Genomic DNA, 20,249 nt, shown 5'->3' with positions numbered 1-20,249 from the left:
TTAAATTGGAAAAAATTCATTTAAAATGGATTCAATCAATTCAACAAACATTTGGTATTGGGGCAGGTGGGGGGAGAATGACATATTTAAGTTATTCCTGACAGTGTATAAATATGGGCTGCTAGGTTGCACAGTGGTTAGAGCCCAGGCCTGGCGTCAGACTCATCTTTCTGAGTTCAAATCTGACCTCAGACACTGCCTAGCTGGGTAACCCTGGGCAAGACACTTAACCCCGTTTGCCTCAGTTTCCTCATCTATAAAATGAGTTGAAGAGGGAAATGGCAAACCACTACAGTACATTTGCCAAGAAAACCCCAAATGGCATCACAAAAGAATCAGACACAAATGAACAACAAAAGTAGGTAAATGAAAATAAATCTCTTTGTTGTCTCCTTCTCCCTTGCATCCGCCAATTTCTTGATATTGGACAAGTATGATAAATATTTGCATGTGCATTTTTATTGTTGTTCAGTCATTTCAGTCTTACCTGAACTTTGTTTGGTCTTGCTTCTAAACTTCAGAGCAGCCTTGAAAGGCAGGCTGGAGCCAGATCATGACAGATGTTCAAAGCCAAACAGAAGAGTTTTTATTTTATCCTAGAGGCAATAGGGAGCCCCAGAAGCTTCTAGAGCAGAAGAGCAACTTGGTCAGACCTATAAGATGACCTTTGAGTTCTCTTTTAGCTCAAAATGTACAGACTGTCCTGAACATGCCCTTGTCCAATTTTCAGTCCCTGAGTTTGAAGGAGCTCTCTATCCATTCATCCATCTTTCCATCTGCCTATCTCTCTCTCTCTCCATCTATCCATCTATCTATCTATCTATCTATCTATCTATCTATCTATCTATCTATCTATCATCCATCTATATCGTCATCTACCAATTTATCTATCTAGCTATCCATCCATCCAACCATCCAACCATCCATCCATCATCTCTCTATCCATCCATCTATCCATCCATCCATCCATATATTTATCCATCTATCTAGTTATCTTTTTATTGATTTATCTATCTAGCTATCCATCCATCCAACCATCCATCTATTTATCCACTATCCATCTATCCATTTATCTATGTATCTATGTATCTATGTATCTATCTATCCATCCATCCATCCATCTATCTATATCATACACTTCTGGGTCTTACCAGATTTCCCAAAGAGGACTGCCCAGAGCTCCTGTCCATTTGACCAGGTAGTTAGGAGGACTGGGGTCTAATCTGAACTATGTGGGAGCTAGCAAGTCATCTCATGTTGGACCAAACACATCCCTCTCTGGGCTTACAAAATGAGAGTGTTGCAGTAGGATTTCTGAGGCTCTGTACTGTTTGGAAGTTCTTTGGACCTCTTATCTCCCTCAGTAACCACAGAGCGTCACCTTCCTACTGTCTTACTGGTTTCACCTTTCTTTGTATCCTCAGTGCCAAGCACTGTCCTGGGCACATTAAAAGCATTTAATAATGTTTGTTGACTGACTTTGTTGAGGCTCATCACATCACATCACTTACCTCCCTCTTATAAGTTGCCTCATATTTAAAACATGGACTTTGGACTAAATGACTTCCAAGATCCCTCCAGCCCTGAATCCTTTGGGAATTTCTCCTTAGCGCTCAATGTTTGTGGGTCCCATTCTTAGGGTTGGGCAGGTGACTGGGGTTTGTTTATCTGATAAAGTAATCTGAGACAAAGGATTGTAGGTTCTTACTTAAATACTCCCCTTCTGTGTCACATCTGGATTTTCCACCTTGGAGCCCTGTTCTCTTGAGCAAGTTCCTTCTCTGATCTCTTGTTTCCTAACTTGAGCATGTGGGAGTGGAGGCAGGGGTGGGGGGTAGGTGTTCTCTAAGGGCCCTTCTACCTCTCAATGATCCTATAGCCCAAGAAGTGACTGATGACGGTACGATGTGTCGGTGTGGTTCAAGTATGTATAGTAGACAGAATGGTGGGGTCCAGAGAACTGGCTTCTAATTTCAGTCCTGCTCCTTCTTGATGTGTGGCAGCACTCTGTGATGGAGCAAGGAGAGACTCCATATCTTTGGGCTTCAGTTTCTGCATCTGTCAAAGCTTTCCCTGCCTACAAATCCATCCAGAAGTATTAAGTGCCTACTATGTGTCAGGTACTGGGCTTTCCACCCTTGACTGTATCATTCATTCACATGGTTGTCTCTCTGCCTTCCCTCCCCGCAGTGCTATAGGCATCCGAGAGGCTGAAAGGTTTGGGACCCCCCCAGGAAGGGCTTCCAGCGTCACTCGGCAGGGGAAGGAGGAGACCAGCAGCAGCGTCAAGTACAAAACTGGCCGGGTAAGACTCTGGGCATCTCGGACTCTGTTTCCCAGCCCCTCTCTGCCAGTCTTCAGCAGGCGATAGGAAGGGCCCAAAGTCAGGAGATGTGGGCTCCGGTCCCTGAGGAGTTCAGTGATGGCACCTCATTTCTCCAGGACTCAGAAAAGCCCTGCCAACTGTGACACTTAATGTTTTCAGTCCCCTTGTTCATCTCATATTCTATGTTCACATTCTTTGTTCAGAGGTGTCCCCCCCTTCTTGGCCCTCCTTGGTTCTGACATTCCAGGTTCCAGGACCCCTCCCAGCTCTGACATTCTCTGTTCTAAGGATCCTCCCAGCTTTGACATCCTGTGTCCCAAGGGCCCTCCCAACTCTGACATTCTCTTTTCTAGGGTCCCTCCCAGCTCTGACATTTTATATTCTAAGGTCACTCCTTGTTCTGACCTTGTGTCTTCTAAGGCCCCCTTCAGCTCTGACAATCTTTGTTCTAAAGTCCTCCCCATTCCATTGACGGTCTACATTTGATGAGCCCTTCCAAATCTGACATTCTGTGATTCCATTTTTTTTTCCAGTTGCCACTAGGGAAGATTGGAAGGGGGTTCAGCAGCAAAGACCTTGACTTCCATGATGACTATGGCTCTCTCAGAAATGAAGACTGCTTCGATGATGACCCTCAAGATAGATCAGATCAGTGTCGTCTAGAAAACTACAGTGGACTTGAGGTTACCAATGTGTAAAGAATGGCTTTATTCCCACCAGTCTCATGGGCCAAGGAGAAAAATCAAAGAGGGAAGGAAGGAGCTTATGAAGAACCCACTGATTGGGTGTACAGAGAAACTTTGAGCTAAGTGCCAACATGGCATTGTCGTCTTGCTAGCCAAGGGACACTTCCCAGACCAAACGCAGCCAATCTGTAGACTGACCAACTTTAGGAGGCTCTACAGAAATGAGCTCCTGGTGGGGACTGGAGAATCCACATCTAGAAGGCTCCAGAAAAGATCATAACCATCCAACATCCTGTCCTGGACTGTTTAGATATCCCTCCTCCTTGAAAGCAGGGGACTGACTAAGACCTCTTCAAAGTCACTCTGACCTCTAAAGTTCTAAGGTTCTCAGGCTTAATTTCAGAGGGAACTTAGAGGTTAAATAATTTGTGAGCTACCCCTGAGTCCCAGACCAAGCCACCATGGATGGGAAAGACCCATGTTTCCCCACCCCCTCAAATGTCCTTCCAAGACTAGCTGGTGGGTTAACTCAGTATTTCAGACACCGATTTGAATGAAAGGAAGAGCAACCATGGAAAAAGGAAGATGATGGCCCAGCAAGCAACGCCTTTCTAGCTAGGGCAACCTATTGGGAAAGCCTCCTGGGTGTGATGTCAGAGTGAGAGCTTCACCTCCTGTTTTTCTTCTCCCTTTGATTTCTAGTGGATGAGGAGGGCTTCCCTGGCCTTCCAGACTCCAGCCTGGATTATCATGTCTGCAGTGGCAGAGTGGGTAAAGCCCAGGATTTAGAGACATTTGGAATGCTAGCTCTGTTGTTTTACTACCTATGGAACCTTGGAAAAGTCAAGGGCCTGGGCCTCAGTTTACTTGTGTATAAACTGAGAGACTAGATTAGATCATCCCTGAGGCTTCTTCCTGCTCTAATATTCTTTGGGTGAACTTCCTATGCTTCTATGATCCTGTGATCTTTTTCAGAGTGTTGACTGTCTGTGTGACCTTGGGCAAATCACTTACCTTTCCTGGGTCTCAGTTTCCTCCTTTGTAAAAATGAATGGAATGGACTAGATAACCTCTGAGTTCCTTCCACCTCTAGATTTATGAGCCCATGATGTGAGTCAGGTCTGGGACTTTTACCTAAAGAGTGGTCCCTAGCTTTAGGGAAGTGCTTAATAAATTCATGAAGGGTAGAAGTGGCTATTCTGCTAAAGTCCTTGCACCAGGAGAAGGTGCAGTTGTTAAATAACTATGACCATGCTTAGGGGTGATGTGAGGTGACTCTTGAGGAATTTCTGCATACACATTGCCTGGGAAAACTACAGGATTCTTTCTTCTGAATGAAGCAGATTTCCATATTGGGCTTATCAATGTGGCCAGTCTCTCCACCAGTGTAGATCTCAACCCATTGACCTAGTCTCATCCGGTGTGATTCTCATCCATATTCTTCCAAAAGGGATCCACTCAACACTCACCCATTGGTTCTTTTTATACTTCATGGATGCATCATAATCAAGCTGTCCATCTGCTGAGGCATAAAATGAGGAGATACATGTTCACCAAAGGTCTTTACCCACGCCATGGAATGCATCTTGTACATTGTCCAAATGGAGGAGAATGTTCTCCAGACACTTTTGGTAATGAATAGCACTGTGCTGGTTGCTTCAGGACCAAGGACACCACCAAGCTCTTTTAATGAGATACACAGCCATTAAGAAGAAATTGGCTCAGCCATCCACATAGGGAAAACTAAGTGGATGAAGAATATGTGATACTAAAATTAAGATATCCCACTGGCTGGGTGACCAACCTGTGGAATTAGTGCATCAGGATGTATACACTTTATTGAAATAGTTCCCTATTCATAAGAGTTGGCTTGAGACAAGAGCCATGGGGAAAATAAGCTTAATTCTTCTCAAGAGTGCCAATGGTGTCTTTAATTTAGGGGGGGGATGTGATTGAGGGGTGGGGAAATCTTGTTCAGTATTCAAATAATGAATTAGGTTTTTCTTTTTTAATGACTTCATTACATGGAACATAACATGTCTCTCACATAAGTCTTAACCAAGATGTAAGGCCAACAGAAAGGAACCAGCAAGGTTTCTTCTGCCATTGTCATTGCTTTGTGACCTCTGCCTAGTGACCTCACCTGTCTGTGCCTCAGCATCTTCATCTGTAGAACAGGGACAGGGCCCCTTGTCCCATACCTACCTCACAGGGATGTTGTGAGGACTAATGTGCACTAATTTCTGTAACACACTTCATGACTTCTCAGAAGGGGCTCTACGGCAGTGGGCACCCCTCCGCTTCTCCCTTCAAAGATGGGGGAAGAAGGTTATTTGCTCTAGCTCAGAGCTTCTTTCACTCACTTCAGTCTCACTCATGACTCATATGGAAAGTCAGGCCAAGGGCTTTAACAAACTCAGTCTGTTTCCAAACAGTGTCAAAATGATTGGATGCAAAGGAAAAACACACCTATCCACCTATGTAATGGTCAAATAAGCAATTGTACAGAATTTTTCACTGGATTGACTGCACTCATCAGATAATTTAGCACAGCGCTAGGCCCACAAGAGGTGCTCAGTAATTCTTTAAAAGACTTCATTTTCTTGCATGCAGATATCCAGGCCAAAAAAAAAAATGTAAACAAAAAACTCAAAAGACTAATCATTTGTTTTAACTAAGAAGGCCTGTCTTTATTAAAGCCATTAATACCTATGTGAATAAATGATAACATATTTGATTTTCCACACTATTATAGCAAATATCCAACTTCAGGGAGAATTTTTAAAAGCATTTATACCTGTAAACTAGATCTTGCTTAGGCTAAAGAATGCTAATCCTTCCTAACAGAAGTGTAAATTGAGGCCCAGTCATGAATTTGTTCACTGTGCTTCCCTAAAGCCAGGGACCACTCTTTGGTCTTTAGCCGTCCACTAGAATGGGTCCAGAAGATCATTTCCTTCCCCTAAACAACTGGAAATATCTGGATAATACATATGTTATAGTGATTCTACCATTTCAATGGAGAAATCCATTATATACCCATTGACTTGACTTTTTGACTTCAAACCCTTTACTCTTGCTGAAGCCGTGCATGCTAGAAGGGCTAGTAAGACCATAACCCACTAGGGCATTGTTTCATTTCATGATACTCAGGGTGCAATTGGAAGCTACCTTTACCCATACTACTGACGTCTGTCTATGTCCCATCCTTGTTTCCCATTAGTACAAAATTTCTGCATGGTATCCTGAGTAACAGGGTCTGCTGGATCCCCGAACCCAATATCACAAAGGGAAAGATAAAAGCTAGGTTAAACATAAAAAGTTAGGTGGAACCTAACTATAGTGTTGTGGCAACATCAGTGGATTTGGAGTGACAGGTCCCAGGTTCAAGTCTCAGCTTTTCCATCTGCTACCCTTCAGACCTTTGGCAACTAACTCTCTTCACTTCCTGGGGCTTCAATTTCCTCCTTTGTAAGACAGGATTAGACTAAATGATCTCCAGGTCCTTTCCAGTTATAAAGCCAATAACCTATTCTTTCCATATGCATTACCACTTGAACAAAAATTGAGTTAGCTCTCTTAGGGAGTCAAGTAATGTTCTTGCAAATGGAGGATTGGTACACACTTGCATAATTTCATATCTGTGGCATAATGAGAAAGGCAGAGCCATAACTAGGATAGTTGACTGTGTGACCCTGGGAAAATCACTTACCTTCTCTGGATATCAGTTTTTTCCTTTGTAAAATGAGTGGGATGGACTAAATGACCTCTGAGGTCCCTTCCACCTCTAAATTTATGACTCTATAGTGTGAGATACGGTGCCTGGAACTTCGTCTCAAAGGGCCAACATTTAAGAAGATGCTGAAAACACTGTCCAAGAACATATTTCTTCCCTGCCTCCTACCCAGTGGCTTTGCCCTAACTAAGCAACCATCTTCCTATCCCAAAAGCAAAAATTCCTAGTTATGGCTCTGGAGAAAGGGGGAAAGACTCTCGGAAACTGGCATGGCTTTTCATAAACAGCTTTCCTCCCTAAATTCCTAAAGTAATGGTAGGTAAGGGAGCTCATGAGCACCAAATGTCAAATTTCCTTCCATGAGCAACTCAGTTATTAAGCATCCAGGGATCTTGGACATAAACTGGATTTTTTAGGTCATGAGACCTTAACCCTAATTGTAATCCCCCATCATCAGTTCCTGGACTACTTTAAGCTTTTTGGAGCAAGGAAAGTGAACATCATGGTGCTCATCTTCAAAGACAAAGATGACTCATTGACCCAACATCCATAAGGCTTAGAGTTCTTTCTCTGATCCTGGAATCTGATTTTGGCTCATGAAAAAAGGTGGCCTCCCTTGTCCCAGAAGTTGAATAAGGTAAGTTCTGTCTTTCTGGGGAGATATGGAGCCAAAATGCCAGTTCTTCAAGTCTGTGAGAAGAGAATGAATGGGGAAAGGAAATCAGAAGAGAGATTTTTGTGATGTGGATTTGGCATCAGCAGAGTTGGGACTAGCGACCATGCCTGCTACTTGTCAGCTATGCGACCTTGTAGGCCTCAAATCCTCCACTGGCGGAAAAGAGAAGGGTTGGACTCGATCATGTTTAAGGTCCTTACCTGCTCTAAATCATCCGCCCCTCTGAGCATATGGAAGCAATTTCTGTGTGTCTCTGGACCAACAGCCACTGGGATGGATGTGACCTCAATCTCCAAGTGCAACAAGGCATCTGTGTCCTGAGAAGGAAATGTGTGTATGTATGTATGTGTGTGTGTGTTTCCATATAAAGTACAACCTTCTTTGCCTGACTATGTGTCCATCTTTGGAGGGAACAGAGGGTGGGGAGTCTCAGGGTAGAGTCATCTGGACAGAAACCCACCCGGGGCCAGAAGCAAGTGATGTCACCCACCCTGCTGAAATCGACCCAGTCACGAGGCTCTCAGAAGCCTTAACTCCCCAGGGCTTCTGAATACCTTCCTTTGTCCACACCTGAGGCATCTCTTTCTTTGGCATCCAGTGAGTCAGGACAGTCATTATCAGATGTCCAGCAGGCCTGGCCCCAGAAGGCCAAGAGAGATGACTTAGAGGTGTGGGTAGTGCTGAAGACAACTGTACTTTTGTCAGCCCAGCAGAGGTGAGGGAGGGAGTTCAAGCCAATATCTCTGTTAAAGCTGGGTCTTGGAAGAATTGGATGGCTTAGCTCAGGAGGCAGGTCAGGATGTAGTGACGAAAGCATAGGAGGTCAGTCCAGATGCTGCCACTTTTTAGCTGGAGGATCTTGGGCAAGGTTCTCAACTTCTTACAGCCTCAGTTTCCTCATGGAGAAAATAGAAGGGTTGGACTAGACAAAGCCCTTCTCAGTTCCAACATTGTCTGTTTTAAGGCCCCTCCCAGCTCCGACATCCTATATTCTTAGAGCCTTCCCAACCCTGACATCCTGTGTCCTAAGGCCCCTCCCAGCTCTGACATTCTATCTTCTCAGGGCCTTCCCTGCTCTGACATCCTCTATTCTAAGGCTCCTCCCAGCTCTGACATTCTGTGTTCTAAAGTCCCTTCTAGCTCTGACATTCTGTGTTCTAAGGTCTCTTCCAGTTCTGACATTCTGTGTTCTAAGGCTCCTCCCAGCTCTGACATCCTGTGTTCTAAGGTCCCTTCCAGTTCCAATATTCTGTGTTCTCAGGCCCCTCCCAGCTCTGACAGTCTGTGTTCTAAGGCCACTTCCGGTTCCAATATTCTGTGTTCTAAGGCCCCTCCCAGCTGTGACAGTCTGTGTTCTCAGGCCCCTCCCAGCTCTGATAGTCTGTGTTCTAAGGCCCCTTCCAGTTCTGACATTCTCTGTTCTAAGAGCCCTCCCTGCTCACAGACCCACTACTGCTTTTCTTTTGAAATTTGGCATCTTTTGGCCTTTAGTTGTCCAAGTGAACAAGAAGCCATGAATAGAGGGCCTGTGTCTGTAGCTGGTGAATTTAACGGTTGGTACATTGTGCTGAGAAGCTCAGGGTCACTATGGGCTCCCTCTTTATACAAATCTATGACCTACAGCTACTCCATGCCCCAGTCACAAGCTGTGCCCTCACACTGGCAGGTGTGTAACTTTTGTCACAGGTTGTGGGGTGGCAATATGCAGAGTTACAGACCAATTGGAGGCAATATTGGAACTCAGGTCTTCCTGATTCCAGGTCCAGCTCTCTCTCCACTGTGCCAATGAGCTTCCTCTATTATTAGGGCAGCTCCATGGCCCAGCAAGTGGGTGGAGTGAAAATCCACTGAGATAGCAAATATAAAGAACTTTGCAAACTTTAAAATGCTCTGTAAAGAGGAAGGTTATCATCAGCAGCGTACTGCTAAAGAGTTAGCAGCTGGTTCTCCAGAAAAAATATCCCCGCAACACAGTTTCAGGTTTGATGCATTAATAATATTTTCTCCATCACTTCCTTATGTCTAGACATCTAACAAAACGATAAATTAAGTGCTTCGTTTGTAGCATTTCCCCTTTTTCAAAGTGTAAATGCTCACCCTGAAAACTTACCAGTAAGTTTTTGAGAGGTGGTCTGAGTTGGCTCTAGCATCAGACTGGTTACTATTTTAAGTCAATCATTCCCCAAGCATTACGATCCATACAGGACCTGGCAATGGATACAATTCAATTCAGCAAACATTTATTAAATGCCTACTGTGTACATGACATAGTCCCCACCTGAGTCTAGTTGGGGAAAATTCAGTCACGGCCAAAGTCGGCTTAACACGAACTGCTTTAAAAACTCAGAATAGTCATAGGTCGCTACTGTGTGTCCAGCATGGAATAACTTGTTTCTCTTCTCTGGGGACCCTTACGGTGCTCATCTCTCCAACAGGGCTGTAATCCTAGATTTAGATCTGGAAACCTTCATGTCTATCTGGTCCATTTTACAGATGAGGACACTGAGGCACAAAAAGGGGAAGTGACTTACAAGAGATCACATGGGTAATAAGCAGATAGAGGTGAGATTGGAACTCAGGTCATCTGACTTAAAAGTCAGTGGTCTGCTCCAGTGTGCTGGGACACACTGGGATTTTTTCTCAATCTAACTCAATATAATGGGTGAGTTGAGTCAAGTCAGGAAGCAGATTTTTTTTTAAGCTATTATAAATAGATGCAGAAAGACAGTCCCTGCCCTCAGGGAGCTTAGTTTCTAATGGAGGAAGACAAGTAAAAAGAGGAGGAAAGAGAGGAAGGGGGAGGGGCAGGGAAGGAGGTTGAAAGTCTAAAGAGTCAGGAGTGAAGCCCTGAAAGGAATGAAGACATGAATGAACAGGACATTTTCCTTAAAATGGATTTTCTCTAACCAATCAGGCAACCCTCCAGGTTGAGACGCCCAGGAGCAGATGTAGAGTGGAAGGGGCACTAGATTGGGACCCAGAATCTTTTTAGCAGTCCTGTGTCTGCTACTTGCTTCCTATGTGACTTTGAGCCACTCACTTCCCTCTCCCTGGGCCTCAGTTTCCTCTTCTGTAAAAGGAATAGTTCAGATGAGATCAGCAGCAAGGACCCCTCAACCTGGTACAATGGAAAGAGCACTGCTTCTGGAACCCAAAGAACTGGGTTCAAATCCTGCCCTTGATGCTTGCTGTCTGTGTGACCTCACACAAATCACTTCACCTCCCCAGGTATCAGTCTCTTCATATGTAAAATGGGAGCGTTGGACCTCATGGCCTCTGCAATCTCTTCCAGCTCCAGATCTATTCTCCCATGATTAGGATGAACAGAGTCTCTCAACACTGCTCTGTGGGGAAGGGGTGAGGCTCTGAAAGTGGGCTCTGAGGACAGTTGGGTCTTGAGATGTGAAGAACAGGCTTCCTCGCTCAGCTTGAGATTCCCTTAGAATCTGGGGGTCCAGGACTTCACACGGGTGACGTAGTTCCAGCTCCGCTGAGCAATGAATGCCCTGAATTTCGGAGAGGGGAAAAAAAGACCTTACCCAGAAGACACAGCAGTCTCTATGACATGCTTTAAATAGAGTTCAGGAATTTCTGCCCCAGAAGCCTGTGTTTACTCCTGAGAAGGGGGATAGGGGAAGGGAGACAAGTAACGTCAACCATTCCAGCAGCTTCTGATAAATGATGTCAGAAGCCAGATGTTCTTACAGACTAAGACCCATCCCCATTGAAATGCAGGGACTCTTTAGTTCCTCCCACTCATTTGTTATTTAAAACTCCTCATTTATTCAAGTGAAATAGATTGTTGATATTTTTGTTTTTATGTTGCCTAGATTTCCCCCATGTCCCTCCTCATCCCCCAGAGCCATCCCTTAGAGCAAAGAATTTTTTTAAGAGGAAGAAAAGAAAACATTCTGTAAAACTAACCAAAAGCATTGAAAAAATTGATATTGTATGCAATTTTATGCACCAGTGAACCCTACAACACGCGCGCGCGCACACACACACACACACACACACACACACACACACACACACACACAGAGAAATCCTCATTCCAAGGTGGAGGGGAGGTCTCATATCTCTTCTTAGGAAGGAAGTATTAAGCATCTACTATGTGCCAGGCACTGTGTTAAGGGTTTTACAAATATTATCTCATTTTATCTTCACAACAACCCTGATAGGTTAGTGCAATTATTATCCCCATTTTACAGATGAGGAAATTGAGGGAGGTAGCAATTCAGTGACTTAGCCAGGGTCATACAGCTAGTGAATATCTGAGGCTACATTTGAACTCAGGTCTTTCTGACTCCAAGACCAACACTCTGTGCACTGTGGCACTCTTAGCTGCTCACTTGGGGCCAAGTGAATTCTTTATAATTTCACAACATTCACTATTTTATAGTGGTTCTTTCCATTGATATTGCTATAGTCTTTGTATATATTGTTCTCTGACTGCTTCCTTCCTTCTGCATCAGTTCACACAAGTCTTCCCATACTTCTCTATTTTCATTAGGCTCCTAGTTTCTGACAGTATGGTACTGTTCCATTCCATCCATATACCTCAATTCATTTAGCCATTGCCCAAAGTACTTTGTTTCCCAGAACTCCTCATTTGTAACAAAGGAGTAACTTCCTGCAGGAACTGGGAAACTCTCCAACAGTGTCTATTTCTAGCAGCTCATCACAGACTCCAGTGTTGGTCATCTGTGGTTTCACCCATATGCGAACTGACTGAATAGTTTTAAAAAATCATCATTTGATGGCCAGTGTTCTGGTGATGAGACCCTGGGTTTGGAATCAGAGGATCTAAGGTCAGATACTGATCTGGACATATACTACCCATGACTTGGGCAAGTCCCAACCAAGGTGATAGTCATCAATCCTGGGTAGCACAAAAAGGGTCATAATTTCCAGAAAGTGGGAGGGGATAAACCCCCGTACTCTGTCCTAGTCAGATCTCTTCTGGAGTCCTAGGTATCACATTTTAAGAAGGTCACTGATATGCCAGAGAGTGTCTAGTAGAGGGTAGCCATGATGGTAAAGGGCTTTGAGTCCATGTTAAATGAAACTCTGTTGAAAGAAATGAGAATGTTTTGCTGGAGAAGAGAAGATGCAGGAGGAGATGTGAGAGCTGTCTTCAAGTATTTGGAAGACTCTCATGGGGAAGAGGGATTAGACTTGTCCTTTTTTCCCCCAGGCATTAATAATCAATTTATTAATATTAATAAATTGATGGTCAATGGTTGCACTCAGTAACCAAAGACAGCAAAGAAGACTCTGAAACACCTTAAATCAGATGTATACCTTCTGACAGGGAAATTCAACCCTGACTGGTGGACATTTAATGAGAAGATGGGTTAGAAACTTCCAGTCCCTCCCAGGGACTGGAGGAAGGAGTGAAAGTTCCAAAGAGACACACCTAGGCTTGATATTGGGAAAAGTTTCCTAGCAATAAGAGCTATTCCAAAGTGGAACGGGCATCTGGAGAGGTGGTGAGTTTCTCCTTGAGGCTGAAGGACTTTTTGGCAGGTATGGTATAGAAGGAATTCCTTTTGGGTATGAGTTAGCCAACAGGGCGCTTGAGATCCCTTCTAATTCTAAAATTCTGGCTTCTTCCAGCCTCTCTGGGCTTCAATTTCTTCAACTGCAAAAATAATAATAAGGTTTTGTCATTCAGTCATTTTGGTCTTCATGACTCAATTTGGGGTAATCTTAGCAAAGATACTGGAGTAGTCTGCCATTTTCTTCTCCAGCTCATTTCACAGATGAGGAAACTGAGGCAAACAAGGTTAAGTGATTTGCCCAAGGTCACATAACCAAAAAGTGTCTGAGGCCTAATTTGAACTCATCTTCCTAACTCCATGCCTGGTGCTCTATCTACTCTACCACCTAGCTGCCCCACAAGAGTCATTAAAACCACACAGCCCTCCTCTCCCAGACCTGTGCTCCAAGCCTATCTCACCTTTTTAGTGCTAATTCTCTTCTTCCTTGAATCTAGTTCTCATTAGGGCACCCAGTGAGAAAGTAAAATTTGGAGATTGTTTTCATTCCTGACCTCCCTTCCAACCATTTCATTTAGGCCACATCCTCGGGCTGGCCCTTGAAGGCCCCCCAAAATGCTGTTCTTTGTTCTCAACTTGCCTTACAGCATTCTGGCCATGCCCAGGTCTCATGACTCTCTCTGGATAATCATCCAGTTTCAGAAATTTAGGACACAGGACAGGCCCTTCTCTGCATCTGGTGCTTCTCTGAAAACTCTTAACAAAGTGTGTCTTTATCAAGTTGGCAGCTTGGAGTATAAAATGAGGAATTAATCTTCCAGGAGACTTACAGAAAGTGGTACCTAGTGTACCTAGCACTAGCTGCAAAACAGACTGTTAGGTTCCTAAGTAATACTGCACTCTGCCCCTTCCCTGCCTCCAGGGATCTCTTAAAAAGAGAAACTCGAAGCGGAGCTTAGCTATGGTCCCAGAGAAGTCACACTTGACAGAATCGGACCTTCTGGCTCTCATCATTGTTCCCGCCACATTGATATATCCATGCATGTGCACGGGTATATGGGGGGAAAGAAGAGAGGAAAAACAGGTATTAGAAACTGAGCTTTTAACGCTAATCAAGATAAATGCCTGTGCAAGGTGGCTGTGGTAAGATACCCCTGTAATCCAGCTATCAGGGAGGCTGAGGTTGGTGGTCATTATCATCATTGTCTTATTTCTTCTTGAGTCTTTAATTAAGCTTAGAGGTAGAGAAAATATCTGGCCTATGTACTGTAGGAGACACAGGTTTAGGGTCCCAGTCTGGCCACAGAATAAATGGCCCAATAAGGGTGAGGAAGGGGGGAGGGGTCAAGCTTCTAGTCCTGGATCTGTACAACAGAGGGTAAATAGAATTAGGTTCTTGGGTGATTCCTGGTACTAAGGTGCCCTAGGAAAGGTTGTTTTAAAGGGAATTGGCTCCAAGCCTTGCCCTTAGGATGGGGTATTTCAGGAGACTAGGGTGATGCTGAAAGAAGAAGGAAGCAAGTATTCCCGCTTGCTCTGAAAGATTCTGCCCTTTCCCCCACCCCAGTCTCTCTCCATTGTGGGACTGATTTGTTGCAATGCCACAGAGGTTGGGGATAGGAATGGGATTTTCCAGTAAGTAAGTGGAAGACTGGTATATACAGCAAGGTGCTCTTGGAAGCCATCTGGGGATCAGTAAATACTAGGGTGTGGAAGAAGAGGTAATGGTGGTAGTTTGCCTTTGGAGGGCACACTCCAGCCTAAGTGTGGTGGGCTAGTGTGTGAGGGATTAGAGCTTATGAGCACTGTTATTACAGTGTTGGGGAGGAGGGGGGAGGAAAGAGTATTTGTACACAGGATTTTTTATTTCTTTGTTTTTTTCTAACTGGATCATCCTATTTCATCTGGGTCAGGAGTGCAGCAGCTGCTCACTGGACCTCTTCTGCTTCACCTTTCCTACTGGTGCAGGACTCGGTGCAGACACCCAATTGGCTTTAAGTCTGCTGAAGCCCAAAACTCCCTAGTTCAAGCAATCCACCAACCTCAGCCTCCCTGATAGCTGGATTGCAGGGATATCTTACCACAGCCACCTTGCACAGGTATCCAACGTGGGGGCCATGACATCTCACTTCCTTCCTAATTCTAACCATCTTTGCTGTTTATGAACTCTCTTGAACTTAGCATATAGAATAGGCCCAGAAAATACATATGGATAAAAATACTGTATTCATTCTCATGAGACTCCAGCTACTATAGCAGAAGGAGCCCTGAATTGGGAATCAACAGATAGGCATTCTAGTACTGGCCGAGATATTAAATAACGGTGTGACCAATGATCAGTCCCTTCCCATCTCTGGGATTTGGTTTCCTTATCTGTAAACTGGGGGAATTTGGACTGAAAATATTTTCAAAGCCCCTCTCACATCATAGTATGGTCTCAAGTTAATTTTCCAAGTTCTAAGGTCCTCTATGGCCTCTGAATCTGTTTCAGAGAAAGCAAACAAGTTGGTTATAAGGTTATATGAGTTTCTTTCTACTTTCCATATCTGACAACAATTCTTAGGTCTTATAGTAATGGTTCCCAAGCTTTTGGGTTTCAAGACCCTTTTACAATCTTGAAAATTCTTGCAGATTCGCTGAAGAGTTTTGTCTGTGTGGGGTATGTCTATATATATTTACCATATTATTATGTTCGTATTCTTATGAAAAGTCATCTTAGTATTTTTAGGAAAATAGTTTTGACCTTGAGGTCTTCAGACCACACTTTGAGAATTACCGTTTTGCAAGCAGCCAGCTATAGTGGGGTCATTCTGGCCAGCCTGTTATTCCCAAATAAGCCACCAGGTGGAGAAGTGAGACATCACTCATGCCAGGTTAAGAGGTCAGTAGCCATGGCCCCTGCCCCCAGAGGGTCTTCTGTAAGGCAGTCTCTCTCTCAATCTCTGCCTGAATTCTCAGATAGTGATGAATAATTATTTTTTATTAGAAGAGTTATTCACTGGACAATTTATAAGTAAGATTCCAAGAGATTTCTGAACTTCAAAGTCAATTTCAGCCCATCTCTCTAATCAAATTTCATCTTAGATTCATAGGGGAATTCTAGAAAAATGGTCGTCAGAGCTGGGAGGGGCCTTAGAACAGGGTATGTCAGAGCTGAGACTTAGAACAAAGACTGTCAGAGCTGGGAGGGGACTTAGAACACAGAATATCAGAGCTGGAAAGCAACAAATAGCTCACGGAGATGAGGGGTTCTTAACTTGGGATCCACAAAACTCCTAAATCCAATGGGCCTGACAGATTTCAGAAGGCCTATGAACTTGAATAGGAAAATATCAAATCTTTATGTCCATTGATCTTGGGTTTCCTTGGTAATTCTATCTTCTTTCTGTGTACGCACTTAAAAACATCCTTCTGCAAAGCACTACTTGGTCTTCACCAGACCATCCAACAGGTCTATGAGACAAAAGAGATGAAGAATCCCAATCTAGGCCAATCCCCTTCATTCTACAGAAAAGAAAATGGCGTCCAGATGGGGAAGTAACTTGGCCAAGGTCAACCCTCTAATTGAAGGCAAAGCTAGGATTCAATCCTGGGCCTCCTAACTCTCAGCCCCAAGCTCTGCCCACTATACTACCCATCCCCCATACTTCTGGGGGCCAAACACAGGGGAAAACCAGTCAGGATTCCTGAATTCAAATAAAGGACTCTGGATTTGTAATCAGAGTCACAGTTTCAGAGTTAGAAAGGCCTTGAAAGAAATGTAATCAAAATCCTACTGGAACCAAAATCCTCACTACAGCAGCAATTTGCTTGAAGGTGAAGGAGATGGGAGCCTTCAGCCTCTCTAGGCAGCCTCAACCCCTTTGCATCTTCTTGCCAAACTAGAAGCCCGGCAGCTACTGGTTCTGTCCTCTGGAGTCAATCAAAATAAGGCCAATCCAATCAATCAATAAACACTTATTAAGCACCTACTATGTGCCAGGCACAGTTAGGTGATGCCATAGTACATGCAGCACTGGGCCTAGAGTCAAGAAGACCTGAGTTCAAATCCAGCTTCAGATACTTACTAGCTGTGTGACCCTGAGCAATTCATTGAACCCTGTTTGCCTCAGTTTCCCCATCTGTAAAATGAGCTGGAGAAGGAAATGGAAAATCAATTCAGTATCTTTGCCAAGAAAACCCCAAATGGGGTCATGAAGAGTTGGACATGATTGAAATGACTGCATAACGACACTGGCACTGTGCTAAATTGAGTGCTGGAGATTCAAAAAGAGGCAAAAGCCAGTCCTTGCCCTCAAGGAGCTCCCAATCAAATGCTAATTCTTCCAGTCAAAAGCCGTTCAAATATTGGAGACCAGCTGTCATATTGCCCACACATCTTCTGTTGTCCAGTGTGACGGTCTTCATTTCCTTTGGCTGATCTCTGATGACACGATTTCAAGGCTCTTCAGCATCTTGGTCACCCTCCTCTAGACCTTTCCACCTTATCAGTCAATGTACCTAATAAAGTGTGGCCCCAGAACTGCTCCCAACCTCGCAGATGAGATCTGACCAGGGCAGAGTCCAGAGGTAGTAATACCTCCTTAGGGGATGGGAGGCCTCTCTCAAAAACCATATTAGCTTTGTTTTTGCTTTTGTTTTTGTTTTTTTGGTGTCCGTGCCATACATGTAAGCCTTGTTCTCTATCCTCACAGTGGCCTCCATTCTCTCCACACCTCAGATCTCTCCCTGGCCATCAGCTCCTCACTGGCTGAGTTCTTCTCCTTGGTGAACCGATAGGATGACTCAACATTGTCCTCCACTCTGGATTTCCCTTTCCTATGCCCTATTACCGATCATGCCTTGCCAAGCTTCAACCATCATGACAGCTGAGTGAAGCTGGAGAAATTCACCAAAGTGTGGTGACAGTTCACTACAAATTTAAATTATCCAATCTCAACTGGGCCCTCACTGCAGCAAAGTAAGTCTTCTATTCCTCTCTAATAAATTTACTATCCCACCCCCCACAAGTTCCACAGTTGCTCAAGCCTCCCAGGGTGCCATTTTCCCCTCACCCACTTCTTGAGAACCTCATCTAAAAAATTGGAGACATTCACTGACAGCTCCCTCTTTTCCCCTCTTCTGCCTCTTCTGTTATCTCACATCGTTCAGATATCTTCCCCTGCTATTCCTTTACTCCAGTCTCAAATGAAGAGGCGATCCTTCTCTTTCCCAAGGCAAACTGCTCTACATTCACAAGTGACCCCATCCCTTCTCAATTTCTCCATCTCCACTCTCTCTCTCTTATCTTTATCTTTCCATATTTACTTTGTAGCTACTTACAAATAGGCCCATATCTGCCTTATTTGTAAAACAACCCTTACTTGGTCCCATCTTCCTGGTCAATTATAATCTCATATATCTCCTTCCATTCTTGGCTAAACTCCTTCAGAAAGCCATCTAATAAGGGTAGGTCCTTTCATTCTCTTCTAAACCCTCTGCAATCTCCCTTGTGATTTCATCATTCCACTGAAACACCTCTCTCCACATTCTAATAGTCTCTTTTAAATTTTTTTTTCTTTTTGGTGAGGCAATCAGGGTTTAGTGACTTGCCCATGGTCACACAGCTAGTAAGTGTTAAGCGTCTGAGGCTGGATTTGAACTCAGGTCCTTCTGACTCCAAGGCCAGATTTCTATTCACTGAGCCACCTAGCTGCCCCGCAATAGTCTCTTAATTGCCAAATCTAATGGCCTTTTCTCAATCCTGTTCCTTCTTGCCAACTCTACAGTCTTTGACATTGTCATCTACCCTCTTCTCCTTGGTTTTCTCTTCTCTAAGCTTTCATGAAACTTCTCTCCTACCTGTCTGATCCCTCCTTTTCAACCGTCTTAGCTGGTTCTTCATGCAGATTATGGCAGATGTACCCAACCCCCCAAGGTTCTATCTGGAACCTCTTTGCTTTTTTTATACTCTCCTCCATTTGAGCTACCAAGGCAATTGTCTGAGAGCAAAGGTATGACCCTATCACCCCATCTTGCTTAGAGACCTTCAATGGCTCCCTACTATCTCCAGCACCAAACATGAACCCTTTTGTTTGGCACTTAAAGCTCTTCATAATTTGGCCCATCCCTACCTTTCTACTCTACTGATATCATACTCTCTTCCATGACTTCTGGCCCCTTTGCAGTTCCTAGAACGATACCCCCACTCCAGTCCTTTTGGACTTACTATACTCCAAGTCTGGAATACTCTACCCCCTAACCTCTGCCTCTTATTTTCTGTGACTTTTTTCAGTACTCAACTCATATGCCATCTACTCCAGGAAGCTTTTCCTAGCTACCCCCACCCCACCTGCATATGCCTTCTCCTCTCAGAGTGCTTTCCACCTACCAGGTGTATATCTTGCATATTTACATGTATGTTTACATGTCTCTCCTTCATTAGAATGTACGCTTCTTGAGGGCAGGGACTGATCTTTTGCCTTTATATCTTCAGGCTTATCGCTGTACCTGTTGCATAAAAGCTCATTGACTTCCCTTTACACCCCAAGATTTTTCTCACATGAACTACACTGTCTTCACCATACCACCCCCCACCCAACCCCACATCATGTATTTATGAAGCTGGTATCTTTGAACCCAGACATAAGACTTTATATTTAATCTACTTTAATTTCTTAGGGTCAGCAAGGTGGCACAGCAGATAGGGCACCAGACCTGAAATCAGGAAGATTCACTATTCTAAGCTTAAATCCAGCCTCAGACACTTACTAACTCTGTGACCCTGGCCAAGTCAGTTGACCCTCTTTGCCTCAGTTTCCTCATCTGTCAAATGAACTGGAAAAGGAAATGGCAAACCACTCCAGTCTCTTTGCCAAGAAAACCCCAAATGGGGTCAAGAAGAGTCAGACATTACTGAAACAACTGAACAACAACACTTGAATTTCCTCTTATTACATTTGGCCTGACTTTCTAAGCTCTTCTTTGTACCCTGCCATCAAATGTGTTTGTTAATTCTCCCTCATATCTTTGTGTTATCTGCCACAAGTTAAGAAACTTTCCATCTATACCTTTATCTAAGTCACTGATTAAAAAAAACAACAACAAAAAACCAGTTAGCACAGAGCCAAGCACAGAATCCTAAGGAGCTTTAGCAGGGGATGGCCTACAGAAATCAGAAGGCCTGGGTTAAAATCCTAGCTCTGTACATGACTTACTCTGTGACTTTGAGCAAGTCACTGTCCCTTAATGGGGCCCAGATTCCCCAAGTCTAACACAAAGGAGTAAGACCAGATGATCTCTAAGGACCCACCTCCCCTCTAAATCCTAGGATTATATAATTTCA

The 20,249-nt window shown here is 44.0% G+C and overlaps 1 protein-coding gene and 1 long non-coding RNA gene across 3 annotated transcripts in view; one reads left to right on the top strand and one right to left on the bottom strand.

Annotated features, from left to right (window-relative positions):
- Positions 1–7,813, top strand: part of KAZN (kazrin, periplakin interacting protein) — a 586,537-nt gene extending 578,724 nt beyond the window's left edge. For both annotated transcript variants that reach the window (XM_020973376.2, XM_020973383.2), the window contains exons 14-15: positions 2,191–2,305; positions 2,860–7,813. In XM_020973376.2, the coding sequence (XP_020829035.2) occupies positions 2,191–2,305; positions 2,860–3,024 (280 nt within the window). In that variant the 3' untranslated portion in view covers positions 3,025–7,813. The remainder of the gene's footprint in view (positions 1–2,190; positions 2,306–2,859) is intronic.
- On the bottom strand, positions 5,677–11,111 carry LOC144454226 (uncharacterized). Its single transcript, XR_013482551.1, has 2 exons — positions 9,535–11,111; positions 5,677–8,320 (listed from the first exon to the last, which is right to left on the bottom strand). It is a non-coding gene; the product is annotated as an uncharacterized LOC144454226 (long non-coding RNA).
- Positions 11,112–20,249: the final 9,138 nt, after the last annotated feature.

The sequence above is a fragment of the Phascolarctos cinereus genome, unplaced genomic scaffold (genome assembly GCF_003287225.1).
Source record: "Phascolarctos cinereus isolate Bilbo 61053 unplaced genomic scaffold, phaCin_HiC Scaffold_726;HRSCAF=1367, whole genome shotgun sequence".
NCBI lineage: Eukaryota > Metazoa > Chordata > Mammalia > Diprotodontia > Phascolarctidae > Phascolarctos > Phascolarctos cinereus.
The sequence above is the reverse complement of the archived record's forward strand: the minus strand, read 5'-3'. Positions and strand labels throughout refer to the sequence as shown.